The 19,856-nt window shown below is 37.1% G+C and overlaps 1 protein-coding gene and 1 pseudogene across 1 annotated transcript in view; one reads left to right on the top strand and one right to left on the bottom strand.

Moving 5' to 3' along the window:
* The first annotated feature begins 4,938 nt into the window (after nt 1-4,938).
* Nucleotides 4,939-6,792, top strand: LOC149280158 (rho family-interacting cell polarization regulator 2 pseudogene; annotated as a pseudogene).
* Nucleotides 6,793-12,868: 6,076 nt separating this feature from the next.
* LOC149280157 (synaptotagmin-like protein 5) overlaps nt 12,869-19,856 on the bottom strand; it is a 58,192-nt gene continuing 51,204 nt past the window's right edge. Inside the window, exons 16-19 of the mRNA XM_089500772.1 lie at nt 19,036-19,144; nt 15,406-15,541; nt 14,525-14,733; nt 12,869-13,026 (exon numbers count right to left, since the gene is read on the bottom strand). Coding sequence (XP_089356898.1) covers nt 12,869-13,026; nt 14,525-14,733; nt 15,406-15,541; nt 19,036-19,144 — 612 coding nt within the window. The remainder of the gene's footprint in view (nt 13,027-14,524; nt 14,734-15,405; nt 15,542-19,035; nt 19,145-19,856) is intronic.

Genomic DNA, 19,856 nt, shown 5'->3' with positions numbered 1-19,856 from the left:
TAACTTATTTATTATTAAAGTAGTTATATACATGTATGACTATGGCTATTTGTCATAATCCTAAAATGTTGCAAAGGGTGTATATATGAATTTTATTATACACTATAAGAATGGAATTATTAAGTTAATTTGTTATGAAATAGACACAGTTAAAAAAAATATAGAATGTGTACTAATACCAGTTTTATGTGCAAAGAATTTGCCGTTAGCCCTCAACCATTTAGCCCATTTTTTTTAGCTGTTACAGAGCATTAGACCTTATTCTTTTCTTGTGCTTTTGTTGAAATTACATTATGCCTACCACATACATACTCAAACCCCCTTACTGTATTAACCTTTACTGCTTCTACCTAAAGGCTATGACAGTAGTGAAGAATTGGTATCTAACATCTATTCTGTTATTATTAAACCAGAAGTTTGATATATATATATATATATATATATATATATATATATATATATATATACCGATCAGCCATAACATTATGACCACCTGCCTGATATAGTGTAGTTCCCCCAAAACAGCCCTGACCCGTCGAGTCATGGACTGCACTAGAGCTCTGAAGGTGTATTGTGGTATCTGGCACCAAGATGTTAGCAGCATATCCTTGAAGTCCTGTAAGTTGCGAGGTGGGGCCTCGATGGATGCATCCTGGTGCCATGTGTTCTCCAGGTAAGCGACGCACACACATCCTGCCATCCATATGTTGTAGAAGAAAACGTGATTCATCAGACCAGGCCACCTTCTTCCATTGCTCCGTGGTCCTTTTTTTATGCTCACGTGCCCATTGTAAGTGCTTTCGACCGTAGACGGGGGTCAGCATGGGCACCCTGACTGGTCTGCGGCTATGTAGCCCCATTCGCAATAAACTGCGGTGCGGTGTTCTGACACCTTTCTATCAGAACCAGCATTAACTTTTTCAGCAATTGGAGCTACAGTAGCTCGTCTACATCATTAAGCCTTGGCCGCCAGTTCACCGCTTTGCCTTTCTTGGGCCACTTTTGATAGGCACTGACCACTGCAGACCAGGAACATCCCACAAGACATGATCTGACACAGTGGTCTAGCCATCACAATTTGGCCTTGTCAAAGTCCCTCAGATCCTTACACTTGCCATTTTTCCTGCTTCTAACACTTCAACTTTGAGGACAAAATGATCACTTGATGCCTAATAAATCCCACCCACTGACAGGTGCCATGATAACAAGATTATCAGTGTTTTTTAATTCACCTGTCAGTGGTCACAATGTTATGGCTGATCGGTGTATGTGTGTATGTATGTATGTATATATATATATATGGAGAGAGAGAGAGACTTCACATAAACACTTCTGCATTGTTGTCCTACTGGTTAATCAGATTCCAATCATGGAGTTAAGAAGCGTTTCAGTGAACAATAGCAGAAATATGTATTATTTATACTAGATCGACTTGTGTCCTATTTTCCTTGATTTATACTACTACTGGCTAGTGTGTAGGAAAAACTTTCTGCTGACCCTATTTTGATTGTGAACCTATGACATATAACATTTGTCAAAAGTGTTTAATTGTTCTTTTGAATTTATTCACTTGAGTTAGGTTACTATAATTTAAGTTTCTGTCAGCTTGATTTGTGTGCTTGTTCCCTGGGGATCTGTACCTATTCCCACCACTCTGTGGGCAGTACTTGATGCTCCAGCACCTTTCTGGCTTTTCCTTGTTCTTCAGTGAAGTGGAGCTATGAAGAGCTGTTCTGGAGCATTAAAGGTATAGCAGGCAATTCGCCACTTCAAATATTTACACAGGTAGCTGTATGGCACTTTTTTGAGAAATATGATACGTTCTAGGTGGATAAATTATTTAACTTAATTCTACTTTCTTTTCACTACTTTTATGTATTATATCTCAATAAAGTAAAAAAAAATAAAAGGTTATGCCTCAACCTATTACATTGTACTGTGCTCAAGGATTGTATTTGGCGCATATTATTAGGATTTTTATTTTGCAGGGACTCTTTAAAGAAATAAAAAAAGAAGCAAAAAATTAGACCCCATAGGTGAAGATCTACAAACAGGTCAAAGATCCCAGACCAAAGTTGATGGAAAATTACATTACAAAACACTAAATCAATGGCTGTAAACTTTAAACTGGTATCTCCTGACCATGCACTGCTTATGTTTAGACTCTGCTCAAGCTTATGAAATAAACAGGAAACAATTATATATTTTGGAATATTAGGTCCACATAATATTTTAATGCATTGTAACTAGAATTACCGCCTTTCGCCAAGCCATTCCTGGACACTCTTTGAGAGGTTGCACTTGGGTGTGTGACTGTATCATGGTCAGAGTTTTGGTCATGAGTGTGGTTTCACCAGTGACTGCTAAAATGTTTGATTTAGGGGGGAGAGAGGGGGTGTAAAAAAGGAGATAAAAGGAGTAAAGAAAGACAAAATAAGAGAAAGGAGAGAAAAAAGAGAGGAGATAAAAATGTGGAGAAAAGTGAAAAGTCAAGAAAGAGAAAAATGAGGGAGATGAGAGATGAATGGATAAGGAGAAATCATAAAAGGTACAAGATAGAGATGAGAGAGGAAGAGAGAGAGAGAAAAAAGTAGGAGATAAGAGAAAAATGATCAGAGAGTGAAAAGAAAAAAAGAATGAAAAATGCGAAATGAAAAGCAAGAGACAGCAGATAAGAGCAAAAGAGTAGGAAAAGCAAAGTGATGCCATTTGCCCGCTAGTAGGTTTAGGTTTAGCAGATAAAACTGAAAAATAGAAAATATGTCTATTATCTCTTAAAAAAGAAACAAAAACTGCTATATTTTTTTGTGCTCCAGACAGTTTCATTCTTCTTTCCACTGAATATGGGCCATGTGTACACAGTCTTCAAATCTCTAAAACATGCACTACCATGATTATGCTTAACAGTTAAACTTTCATTTTTAAATCAAAATGAGCAGATGAGATGGGCCAAATGGTTCTTATCTGATTCTATGTAAACCATCTAAATCATTTGATATAAACTGGAAACGAAACTGAAGCAAATATTTCCCATAAGCTGAGAAACCATCGGCAATAGGTGCATCAGTAAATGCAAACACATATGCCTCTTTCAGTACTTAGTGCCTAGCAAAGAAAACCCATACACACAGCTGATGCCATACCAGCGACAACCCCCATAGGTTGATAGCGTTCAAACATCTCTTTGCAAGAAACCCATCATCCTGAAACAAGCCATGAACCTGTCTCTCACACAATAGAACATCAACAAAAAAGGGTGGGGAGAATGTCAGATGCATAACTCTGTGAAAAGAGGATGCCCCTAGGGATTTCTCAACTTGATCAATTGGCTTGAGACATACACTTCTTCCTCTATATCCTAGAATGCTGATGAACACTGATGTCTCACAGTTAGACCTGGCCATGCAGCTCTCTTTACTTAATTTGGATCCAGGGACTACCTTCCATGCACACAATGCAACCTTCACTGTTCTCTTATCGAACATTGTCCTGGTCCCTTACCAAAACAATAAAATGTGTAAACTTGTGTATAGGGTTAAAGATTAATGTTTTCTTTTTATTATGGTTATTGACCAGTGACATTTAAAATTAACCCTCTAGTTTTGTAAATATGTTTGGCAGATAAAATTATTTTTCCCCACACTAGGGGTGTCTGTTAACTCAAACAGATTCCATACAAAGTGCATTTAAAGTGTCCAAGTTCATAAAGTTTTTTCCCAACCTAGTGTGGTAAAGTGTATGGGAGAGTGGTGGATGGGATATATATCTCACCTGGTTTCCTCAGCCAGGCACGTTAGCAAACCCAGGAGCCCTCAGGTGAGGCTTCCTAAGCTCATTACTGGGGAGGAAGCCTTAAAAGAAAGGGCTGTTAGGTTTGAAGGGGGGAGGAGAAACTGAGTGAAGGAGCAGCTACAGCCCACCAGGTATGAAGCTTTATCTATGGAAAACCTGTTACTTTGCTTTGTGCCAGACCTTAGGCTTGTAGAGAGGTATCCGGATGTTTAGTTAGAGCCGGACAGGCTTAGAGTTTGTTTTTTATACAAGGTGCTCTGTGCCTATAAACACGCTTTACGTTTGAAACCTGTGTGAATACAGTCATTGCCGCCCCATGCGTGAGCTGTTTCCTACACTAGAAACGGTTGAAGTTAGAGATTTAGTTCCCTGAAAATCTAAACAAGTAAAAATTGAGGTTCAATCACTGAAGAGAGAAGTGACTGGAGAGTTTACAAGAGTTGTGTTTCAGCTTTTTCTCTTAACTAATACATTACGGAGAACCATGTATTTTGCATAGTTAAATCAATAAGAGCACTTCAAAATCTCTTTATATTATGCAAGGCAAGCTCAGCCTTTATGTTGAATGATTTTAATTTCACAAACACAAATAATGGCTCTACAGAATAACACATAAGAGATTACTGGGTAACCCTATCACCTGATAAATTGTTTGAGAAGAAAAACCCTATCTCTTCCTATGTGTCTTTTCATTATCTGCACCCTGCCTTAATCATTACCCAAAACCAAAACTGACTGGATCTAATATAATTTGATGCTACGCGCGGTGTACCATACTCATCCCTACGGTATCATCAGGGGATGTCTAAGGAGGAGAAACACAGGATTGTTGGGCAAAAGCCGAGGGCCTTTAGCTGCATCTCGAACGAGCTTAGGGAGGCACAAATTGTCTTTGTAAGTGATTAACATGTATAAATTTAGTTCTATCTTATTAAATTGGCCATTTTAACAGAAAGGATTTTTCTTCTCATACTGTTCAATTTCACGAATATCATGTAATTATGAAATGAAACTCAACTACAAATCTTATATTTGATTAGATAGTTTATAACAATCGGTTGTGTCATTGAAGACTCTTGTGAGCAGGAAGTTTGAAGTATTGAATGAAAACATGTTCCTGGTTTCTTTGACAAATTGTAGCAGGTCATGGTTATCCTTTCATGTCCAAGGTGAGAGACAAGGTAAAAAATTGTATAGGTTGTTTTCTTTACCAGGAACCTTTAAATGATTATTACCTGGTAATTACTACCTGGGTGATCACCGAGCATTTCATTTTCATTACACTGACAATATAAATAACATTTGACAGCAAATAAATCAACTATAGGCAACTATCCACATAAATCTATTTTATCACTACCCCTGACACATGGGTTCCATAATTTATATACCTTAATAACCTGTACAATTTTAGAGGAAGGTTCAGCACTATCAATATCAATTCTATTAAGCTCATACCTCATGTTGCTCAAAAGAGGTTTCTTCCATATGGTAACATGTTTCTACTAAACTTAGGTATTTGTTCTTAGTAAAGACACATACGATAGATAAACCCCATTAAATACTGTTATTAGTTATTGTTTAAAGAAGACCTGGGGCCCAGAAAACACATAGGCCCAAGTACTTTTGATGTCACCACTTCCACATCACATACTAAACCACAATATTGGAGGCAACCAAAGCAATGTTTCTGAAAACTGCTTTTTTATACCGATTTATAGCTCACTCAAAATCTTTGCCTCTTACTAGATACGGGATCATTATATGTATAAATATATACCGGTATATGTGTGTATGTATGTATATATATATATATATATATATATATATATATATATATATATATATATAGATTGTATTTCCCATTTTACATATATATATTTAAGTACTTTTTCCTTGATCTTACTATTGCACTGGACTGCAATGTATATTAAACAACCAATCACAGGCATCAAAACTTGTGCTGAAAGCTGTTTAGAGAGGCAGCCAATCACAGCCTTCATAGTTTTTGTTGATGTTAAAACTGTCACAGTTGCAAGCCAACTGAAACCATTGCAGCCAGTAATGTAACAGATCAAAAAGAGATTCATTTGTTACACTCAAAGATTACTGTTTTAATCATAGATATCATGGCTGGTAGCCCACATGCTTTTCTTCTTGGTGGGCCTAATAAAATTCTTAAAAGTCAGCCATTTGCTGCTTTCTGTGGTAGATCATCAGCTGCTAAGAGGCCAGAAGCCAAGCAAACAAAAATGTATTTGCTTGGTCAAAAAGGCAGGCGTTCCTCCAATGTGCCTTGCCCAGAAAGAGTAAAAGAAGTATATGGAGCCTTGATTACTGGGCTTGATGAGTGTCTAAAATATCACCAGAGCGTGCTCGACAACTTAACTGTCCAGCTGCAAGATATGACGGTAACTTCAAAAGTAAGAGATCGATATAATCTTGAAAAGCAAACCAGGACAACCAAGAGCTATATCCAAAGGCTGAGACTTCACATCAATAAGGTAGAAGACTTGTATGAGGACTATTGCATCCAAAAGCGTATACGGCGAAGGGGCTTGTAGGATGAAGCAAGCTTTTGCAGAATCCAGTAATGGTAAAGCATCTCGACAGGGTTTGTGTAATATAAATAAACATCTTAAAGGGTATGCTAGGAATATGGCCACTCTTGAAGCAGAAATGGAAAACCTCATCGGTGAATTTTACATTAAAATGAAGGGCCTTGCTGGGTTTGCTCAACTTTGCCCAGGAGACCTGTAGGAAGTTTTCATGACATAGGGTTGTCAGCAATGGAAATTAAAAGGGAAGATAGAGGCTAAAAACCTGCAAAGTTGGGATGGACTGGATATGTTTTTTCGCCCGTCAATCAACAGTCTGTTTTCAATCAAAGTGGCAGAGGTTAAAGCGATTGTTCCTAATTTGCCAGTTGGAAGTGTTTCTTTTGACACAAATAATTTTTTTACTGCCCCAACTCAAACGTTCACTGCTGATGTTAATTAGCTCGGGACTATAGGAATTCACCTTGAAGTAACATGGTGTCCATTCAAACAGAATGACTTAAGTATTATTAGAAACGATACATTATTAGAAACAATACATTAAAGTAGTATACTACATATTAACATGTTCTTTATCGTAAACTGTACAAATAAAATCTGAAAAATACGTTTGTTTTTTACTTATAGATCAAATGTACTTGTAAAACATTTTTTTGCAAAAGCAGAACATTTATCTTACAATGATAAGAATATTTTATATGGCTTGGGTAACTTAACTAGGGAATGTTCTTGATGGGTATATTGCCTTAGGTTTATATTTAGTGTTTAGTGGGTTGTATGCCTTTCCTGATGGGGATAGATCAAAAATGGTAATAGCAGAAATCGGGAAGCTGAGACCACATAGAAACAACTTGATTTGGCCCATCTATTCTGCCCATTTCTGAATTCCCTCATAGGTGATATTACTTCATAATAAAGATCTTCGAAAACATCCATTTTACAGAAGGCCACAAAGAATAGAGCAGGGGGTTACATTATTACCATAGCCCTCGAAATGAACCAATAACACCATAAAGCAATTGACTAAATAATGAAATTCAAAATGTTTTCTCTGCAATAATTTACAAACGCAATATTAGCCATGCTCAAGGGCGAGGTTGACCATATGATGGGTAGCTGCCATTAAAGCTAGCCACACACAGCAGAAACTTGTATGAGCGGAGAAAGGGGCAGAGAGTAGGCATGACCAAACACAGCTCCCACACCCCATAGACTCTGGGGAAATCCAGAAAGTTTCCACAATTTACTATAATTTAACCAAATAATTCTGGAACTTTCCTGAATCAAGTTCAGTTTGAAGGAAAAAGCTGGTTGATTCAGATTAAGTTGTATTTTTGTATCTTCATTCAAGAACATTGTATCTGAGGTTGCCACACTCAGCGAGTCTAAGGTGTCTTTCATACAGTAAAAGTTGGTGGTAGCTGTAACAAATAGTGTATTGGTAAGTGGATCTGACTATTTTTTTCATCTCCAGGTCACCAGTTTGATTTAGAACATTTTACTCTCTCCAACTGAAATAGATGGATAGTTTATATCTAGAAACATTTTTTACAAAATTTGACAAAAAGAGTATTCAATAAACACGTTGTCAAGACCAGCGCCTTGTTAGAATACATTGTTAAGGTGGGAACACGCATGGATTCATTTGCTACATTTTTAGAAAACATTAGAACTTATTTAGCATAGTACACATAGTATTTGCAATCTAGACAAAGGCCTAGCGAGTCTTCCACTTCTTTCTAATATTGCATATCTGATGGGCGCAGGTCTTAGCAGCTGAGAACATTGGAGAAAGAGAAAGCATAACCAAAAGAGCAACAAACCAAAAGGGAAATGGAAGTGAGGCTAGAAAGTATTGGGGGTGCAGGGATTGACCATCCAGAGTATGACTTCGACAGATGTTTCTACTAATTTGATTCCATAGACCCCAAATGTTTTCATAGTGCCCCATGTTTCCTGTTGAGCTGTAGTGTAATCTTTCCATGGGGAGGCTATGCCCAATGTGTTTTTTTTTAGCTCCGCTAATGTGGGCAGCTGAACAGAATGGCTGGACACAAATACACAGACGTTCCAGGAGCTTAAAATGAAAAACTCCATAACACATGTTATACTCTCCAGTGTAGGCAATCGGTACATACTGCCCTGAGTGTTCAAGATCTAGCAAGCAAAGATCCCAAACATTATGCAAGTACTATGTCTGTAACACTATGGTCATGTGCCAATAAATGAGGAAAGAAAGGAGAAACAAAAGAAAGAACCCCAAGGAGAATTAGCAGCTGCATAAGCCATAGGAAAAAACAACTCCTATCACAGGTTATGTTAAGAGAATCCTATGTCTTGAGTGTGGTTAAAACCTTGGAATTGGAAGGACGATGTTTAGTGCATGCAGTTTATGACAGTTTTGGAAAAGCCTGATACCAAAATAATTTATATGGTCTGAGGCCCAGTGTAGGTTGTGAGTGTGGGTATGGGTCAAAATGTGGGTCCTAAATTAGGTGCAATTGATCTAGGTTAATAATAAATCTGGTTGTATGACCCAACCAGGATATCAAACCCAGTATCATAGGTAAGAGTTCTGCTTTGTCAGAGATTTACAACACATCCTTTAAAGTGCTGAAAGCTTTAATTCTTTGTTACGATTTTTAATATTTGTGAACTCTGATCTCAATATCCTTAAAATCGAATCCAGTCACAAATTAGACAAGAGTGGGGATTGTGGGATTTAGGATTCTAAACAGATGTTGCCTGGTCACAGTATTGAAAGCTGTCATAAATACATAAAGCATGAAATATAAATAAAGGGAGCCTCCCTGGTGTTTATTAGAACCATTTCTTGTTAATTAACCTGTGCAAACTCTTGTTGCCAACACAAATGGTTTGTTCCTTTGATAGCAAAAACGATTTTACTCACGCTGTACCTATTATCTAGAACTACCTACCTCATTCTATCAGACTCCTAACAGAAATATGATTTCTTAGCAAATTAGTAGAACACCATATATGCCTAATAAGCTTGAGTAACAGTAACCTAAACTCAGAAATAACAGTTCTATTACAGGAGCAATATGGCTTTACCCAATTTGGTTAATATAATACTGTATTACGCACACAGCATGCAACAGGAGGGGCTGCTAAATGGGAAACATAAATGAGGCTTGTATTAGTCAAGGTAACACTAAATGCATGGCTTAAAATAATAAGATATTTAACTCATACTTTATAATATATCTATATAATAAATATGTTTCACTAAAAATAATGACTTTATTACAACGTAATTCATATCAACATATTAATATGAAATGAGACATTTTGGATCATGCTTAATAGAAACTTGCGTTTTAGAAAGTTTCACATCTGTGTAAATCATGATTTAAAAAACAAAAACAATAAAACAGTCTACTTTCTATAATTTGCTTTGTGTCTGAGAATTGACAAACCATGTGGGCATACATAAAATAGACTCCCTAGACAAAGTTAGTGTTGACCTGATTATGGGTTGTCTGCAGATGAAACAAAGGAGATATTGGGTTGGTCACTGGCATAAATAGGACATTCTAGGTTGCCAAGTACATTCATCAAATTTTCATCCCTGCCAAGTTTCCTGCTGTTTTATATATACACATCACCTTACAAATTCTCCAAAATTCCTTTCTTTTTTGTTTCATCAGCACCTTCTAACCTTCATATACCAACAACCCCCAAAAGATCCCCACAAACCAAAATAAACCATATTTTACATAAAAGCACAACATATTGAATTATACCTCTCTTTCCCAACATCTCCTCCTTCTCCTCTTGCACTAATTACTCACTGCACAAGTACTAGATACATCAAACACTGAGCGATTGGTCATTGCTCGTCTTTTCCTAGTTCCGGATGTTTTCTTCATAGTCCAAAAAAGTTCACAACCTATTCAACAACCCAAGTTCGCTGGCATGGTTTTACATACGACTCTGGGTTATTGCAACTCCCTACTAATGGTCTTCCCTTTCTCACTTGTTAGCATTCTAATCAAATCTGAATATGGCCACCAGACTGGTCTTTGTAGCCCTTTTTATGTGCAACCCCACTGTGCATGGCACTTTACTGCCCCCCTCCATCCTAACCTCATCAAATTATTCTCTGTACTATCCTCTTTACTCTGCCCACAAGTACATCTATCCACTACTTTTATCACGTCTTCCTATTAACTTCTCTATGATTTCAGTTGTGCAGTACCTACTCTCTGAAATTCATTCTGTTACATCCTTCCCACTTACAGTATTCTATTTTTAAATACTCACTAAAACCATGCTATTGAGAGAAACATACAACATACCCTTTTGATACAACCCAACTTCCATTCTTGAAAGAAACCATCTGTTCTCCCAATCTTTGAGATATCTAGGCCACTTCTATACTCAACCTTTAATCTTATTATCAAATTATCCTTCCCTAATTGGTGTTTGATTTTCTGTCTCAATACACCTCAAAACCCTAATAGACCATCACTGTTACTTTTATATTTTCCTCTCATTGTAAAACCACTAGAGAATAATAAAATGTAATCATTATAGTCTAGCGATGTACACAGTGTCTTTGGGCTCTCAGAAAAATGGTAAAAATCAATGTTTGTGCTATTCCAATGACATGGGAACACATGACTGTAAAATGTATAATAAAATAGTTTTTAAACATCTCTGTGCTATACACATGGATATCAAATCTAGATTTTCCGTTAAAAATAAATGTCCTATTGTCAGTCTATGTCATCATTATATAGGTTGTAATGGTACATATAGATTGATACGTGAAATTCTGCTAATGTGTCTCTTGTGATATTAAAAGTGAGATTATTCAGGGCAAATTTGCCATAACCATAGCGTACTGTTAATTTTTCCTTATAGTGAAAATTGCTTTTTATATTACATTCTCAAAGCTGGGGAATGCAATGAAATTTTTATAATGGTTATCTGGGCATTAGTTGGAATGGGTCTACAAGCCTCACTTTGAGCTTTGGTAATATAATCAAAAAGAAGAGTTTACAGTTTTCTCATTGGGATATTGTACTGGCCAAGAATGTCCCTATTGGAGAAGGTAATCAAGACCAAAATTATTATGTGTACCTACTTGACTGTATTAGTAAAAGTATTAGTAGATTACCAAAAGTAGATGTAGCCAGAGCTGGACCGGGGATAATGAGGCACTTTAAGAACAGTGAAGTTGCACATTATATGTTTATGCTGTACACTACAGAACATGATCTGCAGCTGGACGCGGTGTGTATGGAGTAATGTCGGCAGTATTCCAGAGGGTAATTGCTCGGGGTGCCAGATGGCCAGTCTGGGCCTGGAAGAAGTTATGTATATTTCAGTAAATTTTATTTTAGAGTATATTTTTATACATTAGTGCCAAATTGCTCAAAAACACACATTTCTTTTCTAGTCCAAACCATTTGTTCAGGCCCACAAACTGCGGTTTATGTATCGATCAGTGTGATTTCTATTCTTCCTTAGTCATAACATGTGCTTTATCAGGGAATGGGGAGGAATCATTAAAATTATATGTGACTTCTGTTAGACACCATCACCAAACGATGTGACATACCTTGTTATAATGAAATGTAATATTGGCAACAGCCAGGTGGCCAGCTGCCTGTATGATGCTATATTAGCCTAAAGTGGATGCTAGTGACGCCTATCTGTTCTACTTTTGCATCAAAACCTAAAGAAATGTTCTTGTTTCTTGCTTTTACTTGGCTATAAGAAACATCCTTAGGGGAGTGGTACAATATTCGTTATTAAGCACACTCAGATCTTAACATGAATTTAATTAACAAAATACAATAATAATTAGAGATGTAACACATTTCCTAATAGGACTTCACTAAGTCAACTAAGTAAACTAACTCAACATAAATACTTTACAAGATGGCACAATGGAATTCTAGGATGCACACAATTATTGTGGTTTTGAGAGTAAAAAGTCTTTAGGTAGGTTAAGTATTTACAGACTGTGCTTAAGGGGAATGTACCCTGACAACATTGATGTAGCCAGTAACATATGAATATATTTCATGGCCAAGGTAAGCACCAAAAGACCACATGGCGGACATTTCACCCATGCACACCAGTGAATTCCACTTCCAATAATCACACTGGTTTCGCTGTATGGACATTATGGTCTGTATGACAGCAGACTGGGATTGCACTAAACAAGTTGTGTGCTCTCGAATTTTAGTTGCTAAATATTAACTAATTAATTAATAAGTGTTATCATATGTTAAGCAGCCTTTTTGAGTGGTTTAGAACTTTTTTTCATTCTATAATGCAAATTTCCTTTGTACAAAATTTAAATGCCAGTGAAATGTTTCCTGGATATCTACACCTTACAAACAATAAATATACTTTTATCCGAATCCAAAGACATGGTAGCAGTAAAAGCCACTTTTGTCATTTCTCGCTTTAGGGCTAGAGTTGGTCCCAGTTACTTTCTTCTTCGGTAGAAACGTCCTGAAAGTATAATTGGATGACATTTAGGACTTGGATGTAGTGTTCTTGTGCTTTGCCATGGTAGATCTTAGCATTAGGGTCCCTTCAACCAAAGTTCCAGGATTGTCTATCATTTTTTGCCATAAATAGTGCTCTTCTCCTTGTACATCCACCCAGTCCACTTCATTTCCAGAACTCGTACCTGTGTAATTCATAAGCAAATAAATTCAGTGGGGCAATATAGGCAATGTATTTAGCATATGAGTAGACAGTATAGTTTGGTGGTCCTGCCTGTTTTCCCATACAGAAAAAAATATTAATGCTTTGAGTCCCTAATGATTAACATTTACATTTTATAGGATTACATCAAACATTAGGTTCTTAGGATGCAGTTCTATGGAAACGGATATTTACAAAAGAATATATTCAATGAATGTTTACAGATTTCCAAAGCTCCCGAACAACACAAAAAAAGTGTTTCTTTATGAATTCTCAGTCTTCAGCTATTTAAATGGCATCGTTTAAAAAAAATACTTAAACGTATGCTTATCTAACAAAAAATTCCTTTTAAGCTAAATTATTCACCACAGGCGAGATAGGAAGCTTTAATTAAATCAATTAAACTGGACAGATTAATGAGTGTCAAACAATAACTTCATTCTAACACATTTTTGAAAAAGAATGTATGACAAATATGATATAACACTAGGCTGCAGGTTCAGACAATCTGCTATGCACTGTTCTCTGGGGTAAAAAGTCCTAATTGTAACAATAACAGTCGACATATTTACCGACTAATCGGGACAGGGTTTAAAACCATGAGGATTATGCAATATTTGGATTTAATATTTAAACATTGAACACTTTAAAAGTGCTGCTGATCTAAAGGAAAACAGGATGAGTTATTTTCTTGGTAGCTAAATGGATATTTAACCACCTTCACCTTTAAAGAGCCAGCTGCCATATACACTTTAATGCATATGATAGTTGACCACCTTAACATTAACATTTTTGTATGTCTAATGAGCATTCCTGGGAACTTCTTGGCTCCGGCTACCCGGCCTTCCCTTGCAGGACGCGGCCATGACTGCACACTGACATCAGCGGGCGATCCCTCTGACCTTTGGGGGGGCGGTCCCGCTGACGTCGGTTGGCGGTCCCACTGACGTCGGGGGAGTTCCCGCTGACGGCAGCCGGAAACACCCCCATTTCAAGGAAAAAATGGGCGGGGAGCGAGACGTGCCAAGACCCCGCTCCCGCAACACGGAGGATTTGGGTCTTGACCCGGAGAACCGGAGGAGCAGCGCTCACCCGGCAATCTCTGGGTCAAACCCAGAGAGTTCCCAGGTATGCTAATGAGGGTCCCAGGTACCTGTGGAGAAAGAGATCCCATTTCAATGGGAGCCCTTGCTTACTAGTGACCGGCTGTCTCAAATAGCATCAATTGCAGATGGATTTTTTCATAAGTTAAGTCATCTTTTTGAGCTGAAGGAGGAAAAGAATGAATACTAATGTCCTTACAAAGTACTTTAATATGCATTTTATGTTGTGGGGTTTTATAAGACATTAGACTTTAATCAAAACTTTATACCCCGTAACAATATTAAACAGCTCTTTCTTTGAGTGCCAGAACAACACTGATTACAGAATGTGCAATATATAATGTACATAATTTGTGTGGTCGTTATCACAGCTCTTACCACTTCCACATCCCAAGCAGATGCCACCAAGGAACACATTGCTAGACAGGGATTCCTTGTCCCATACTGTCAGTTCCAGGGACACGTTTTGTATGTCAGTGGGTTGCAGATTGGTAAAAGTAAATGTGTGGTTCCAATGAGGGTTCACAGTTTTCTTTATGATTGGAGTCTTGTGCTTAGATGATTTATTATTATCAGGCAACAAATATCTGTGTAACGGAAAAGAAACACACAATTTATGCTGGTATTGTATAATGGAAAAAACACACAAAATACCATTTGTTCAGTCATTTTTATTCATTGTATATATATGAACTCAAGATGAATTACATTGGAAATAATAATTAAGCAATGATTGTCCCTTTTTAACAGACTTTTTGTCGTGGCCCCCCTATATAGTTTAACTGACCAGCGTTCTGGAGAATTTTTCCCTTTTTGCCCTTACCCTACCCCCTGTTGGTTCTTAACAGTCCTTCCCATGGACTGGAAATGAGGATTCAAGGGCTCCAAGGTATTGACAGGGATTTCCAAACCACTTATCTAACGTGTTAGATCTTAACAGCTGTCTTATCATTCTGTGCCATCTGACATGGAAGCTAAGAGGAGAGTCTTGGTAATGACTGAAATATTTCCGCTAACAAATCTGTGTCAACATTTTGAAAGAAAGGAAGGATATTTGAGGTATATTTAACAATGTATTTAAAAGTTTGATTGTTGCAAAACTTTACTTGTAATTCAATTGCATGGAGTATTTTTCAGACATTTTTAGATTATTTCAGTGAATAGTTACATTCTAGGATGTTTCTCTTATTGTTCTACAATACGATGTACAGGGCCCACAAAAAAACTTTTTAAGAATGTTGAAATTACTTATTACTTACCCTTTAACAAATGTATCTGATGTGCCACCTGATTTAACAGCTGTTAAATTTTTGGCCTCTTTTATGAGCACCTCTAAAATTCCACCACTTGGCATCTGAATACTTGCTTTCTTTGATTTCCTAAAACTTTTTTTACCTATAAAGATGAAAAAAAGATTTGACTGAAGAAAGGTATAAACAATATTTCACAATACACTACTATAAATACAGTACAGCATAAACATGTATGTATAGTATGAACATGAAGAGTACATATGTGGAAATACTTATTAAAGGGACAGTTTAGCGTCCCTGACAGCCCAACTAAGGAAATAAAAAAACACACCTGAGGAAGAAACTGCAACACTGCAGCTGCCGTCCTCCTCCATAAGTTGACGACTCTTGTCAAAGATTGGCTACTTCAAGCATCCAATCAGTGGCAAGCAAGCACTCCTACTGAAACCAAATGGAGTATTTTCCATGCATGCACACTTGGTTCTGAATGGACTTCATTCTTCCCAGAGTCAGCACTGGAGCTGACTGGAGTTGGGTACATCACATGTGTTCGGCCAAACACATCTACTGTGCGTAAAAATAGCTTCGGGCAGGGGAAGTGACAAATGTATATAAAAAGGGATAGACCACACAGCATTAAAGTGCTGATATGGAGTAATCAGGTGGATAATCCACTGGTTGCCATATAGATTGCAGCAGTACATGTCTTTATACATATAGTGGTGTCTATGTTTTTAAAATCACCAATCATCATCATCATCATCATCAGGGCCGGCCCTACAATGGAGCAGAGTGGGGCAATTGCTCCAGGCGGCACTTTTGAAGAGGCGGCACTTTGCCGCCCCAAGCGCTTTTTGAATTTATTTATTTTTTTCTTTTTTTTAGTGGAGGAGAGAGAGGGGCGCCGAGTGGTTTTCGCTTACCAAGTTGTCAGTACCCGCTTGGCGCCCCTCTCTCCTCTGCGAGCCCTCTAGCTCGGTCTCGGTGCCGGCTTGTAATGCTCTAATGTAGCGCTCAGCATTACAAGCCGGCACCGTGGCAGAGCAGGGAGACTCGCCGCAGGACTGTTTAAAGGTAAGTGCAAAGGGGTGGGGGATAGGGTAGATAATAGGGAGGGAGAGTAGATAATAAGGAGGGAGGGTAGATAATGGCGTCGGCGAAGTTTAAAATGCCCCCCCTGGCGTCGGCAGGGGGGGGGTGGCATTTTAAACTTTGCCCCAGGCGGCATTATGTCTTGGGCCGGCCCTGATTATCATCATCTATAATAAAAGTTTAATGTCATGGTGCAACTTATAGATCATATGTGGTTAAAGAACAGTTTAATGTCCCTGACATCCCCACGATAAAACAAAAATACCATTTGAGTACTTTAAAATACATTTATAAAGTGTGCTTTGTGTTATCTGTGATATAAACAGTTTTGCAACCTGAAATTCATTTGTCTTTCAATACTTCAGTGCATACTACAATACAAGGAACAAACAAGAATAAATATATATGTTTATCTTTGGGTTTTCCTTATATTGTTATATATAATATTGTTTAAATAAGACTGTACACCTCATGGCAACACTGTGGGTCTTTGTTCTAAATATATGGGATAACCAGCAACCTCAAACAAAACAAAGGCATTTTAATCAATGATTTATTAAAATATATAGAATTTAATCAACAGTTATCCTTACATGTAAAATGGGGGTCTTTTGCCTATCGATTAGAAAGAGTTATATAGAAAAAATATATTGAGAAAAATCCATAAAACATTCAGTGAATGGATCCTCCATACCCTTCCAGGGCTTCTACCAGGCTTAGTGTAAGGCTGCAATGTATTTTTTTATGTATTTTCAGAATATTTGTGTCATTTGGATATATTAAATAATGTCTCCCCTCTTTGTATGGATTTGTAAAATCAAAGGAACTTCAAAGCACACTCGACTACTGGATCAGTATAAGATCAGTATAAACAATTAGGATGCTTTCAATATATACATTTTATGGATATTTCGCAACATATATTTGGGTATATAACTTGTTTTCTTCGTGATTGATGTGCTAAAGACTTGCATATATGGGGATTTGTTTATTTAATTCTATATATTTTGCTAAATCATTGGTGGAAATGTTTTGAGGTCGCCACTTAGCCTATATATTTGGAACAAACGCCCACAGTGTTGACCTTAAATGTCCTCCCAGAACGTGTGAGTGCAATACCTAAGGAATAAACGGGCACTGTGCTATATAAACAATATTATATATTTGTTTTTTCTTTATATTGTGAGAAGCACTGAAATATTTGAAGATAAATACATTTCAGGTTGTAAAACGTTTTCTACCGGAGATAACATTAAGCACACTCTATCATCAGCTTTTTAAAAAAAAAAAAAATCTATTGTTATTTCTTTGTGTGAGTGAGGGAAACACACTGATACTCAGTCAGGTTAATAGTACTCTTGTCTTTTGCTTAAAAGCATTTAAGAAACAGAAGCTGCAGCCCAGCTGCTGTAGCTCATCACCTCTTTTATGGCCAGACTGTTCTTGCCACTGATTAGTTGCTTGAAGCAGCCAACTGGTGGCATAAAAGCACTCCCTTTGAAGTCAATATTAGTGCTTTCCAAAAATGCAACATTTCCCCAGCCCAAACTGTAATGGACTGGAGGTAAATATATCACAAGCAGAGATATCTATGAGGAATTCTGTTTTTAGCATTTGCAAAAGAGACCATATTCATTAAAGTTAATATGATGGTCGGAGTGTCCCTTTAAGAAATCCCTTTTAATTATCAAATCTGAAAGCAACGCATTCCTAACATTTCGATTTTAAATGGGCCTTTAATGCCTATGAATTAGAACGAGAAAATAAATAAATATGGGTGTTGGCGTCTGTTTGATCTGTTCCTGCAAAGTGAGCTGCCATAGTGTTTGTTTATGCCAGCTGGTTATTCCTTTTCAAACAGTTATTACAAGCAATGCCTTTATCACATCCCCAGTAAAAGCAACCAATGTGGTCATCCTAAAATGAAATTGTTTAAAACATTTAAAAAACAAATCACTGGCTAGTTTGTATTTTTGCACCACCTAAGGTATACAAGATAATTTACAGGTATATACAAACACTATATATCAGGTCACAATTTTGCAATTGGTAAAAAAAATATTCAGATTTTTGGCCCAAAAGGACAAGAGATAAGGACACTAGATGGCAGTTTCTGATTTTGGATCACAAACAATGTGTTCAGCTAAACGCGGAAAATAGCTTGGGGTGGGGGAGGGGGCAAATGCATATGGGGGCATTGTGCAGAAAACCCCCAGTTACTTGCAAGTGAAACATCACCAAAATGTAAAGGGATCACACAGCTTTTCTTATGTATGAAGGTACAAATGATGGAGTATCCCCTTAAATAGGCACCCTTCCAGGTGTCCAGTTGAGTTTTGATCTAGCTTTTCTCAAAACTCAGAATATTGTCCTCTTTAATAACCTACTGACGCTAATGGGAAGCAAAGTAATGGAAGTTTTTCTGCTTTCATTTAGATGACCAAATTATGGTCATTGCCTAACTTCTTAAATACACCATGCAACATAAACTAATATGAATCTATATAAAAACAACACTAAAATCACTGCAGTATTTTCATTTACCTATCACAGGTTCTAGAGGAAGGGTCAGGTTTTTCTCCGGCGGTATGTATCGTAAACCAACGGTGATCTCTCCTTTATATTGAAGAGTGACATCAGATGCTAAGTCCACCTGGAAAAGCACACTTATTATATTTTTACTAAAAAAGTGGATGATTTACATATGATTCCAATATATTTTGAATTAAATCGGTGTTGGCTTCAAGGTGAAACAACAGCTGAAAACAAGAATGACCATTTCATTTTTTCAGTGGCCTGCCCATGCAAGGGTCTGATTTCTTTGTCTTTATTAACAGCACCTTTACTTATTAATACACAGGGTAACACACACTACGCTACTTTCCTGGGTTCTACAAACTTAGACAAGATCTACATCTGCTGTTGTCCCACCACTCATTAAATGTGGCCACATTTAGAAGTACATGTGGCAGCTCTAGGAGATCAGTAGGGAGTTTAATGTCCCTCTCCCAAGAAACTGTTGCCTTTTTTCTTTCTTCTTCTTATTCTAAGAGTGCTGAGAAAATAGATGGCACCATAAAAATATATGATGATGACAATATAGAAGAACGTTAATGATTGACCATGAATAGATTCATTATTATGAAATCTTGCTTTATGCAAACCATTCATTCACTGTGCAGTTTCTACCATAAATAGTCTTTAACTCATCGAATAACTCAAAGGACTACAGTTAAAGATAATATGTAATACTTATAATGAATTCTTCAGTCTAAAATAATCTTAGCTCTGTCTGTTAGTTATAGCCTTTAAAATATAAATTATAAATAATTGTAAAGGTTATGATGTATTCTCAAGAATGAAAA

This window comes from Sceloporus occidentalis, unplaced genomic scaffold (assembly GCF_023333645.1).
Source record: "Sceloporus occidentalis isolate IW3139 unplaced genomic scaffold, rSceOcc1.0.p SCAF_159, whole genome shotgun sequence".
Taxonomy (NCBI): domain Eukaryota; kingdom Metazoa; phylum Chordata; class Lepidosauria; order Squamata; family Phrynosomatidae; genus Sceloporus; species Sceloporus occidentalis.
The sequence above is the reverse complement of the archived record's forward strand: the minus strand, read 5'-3'. Positions and strand labels throughout refer to the sequence as shown.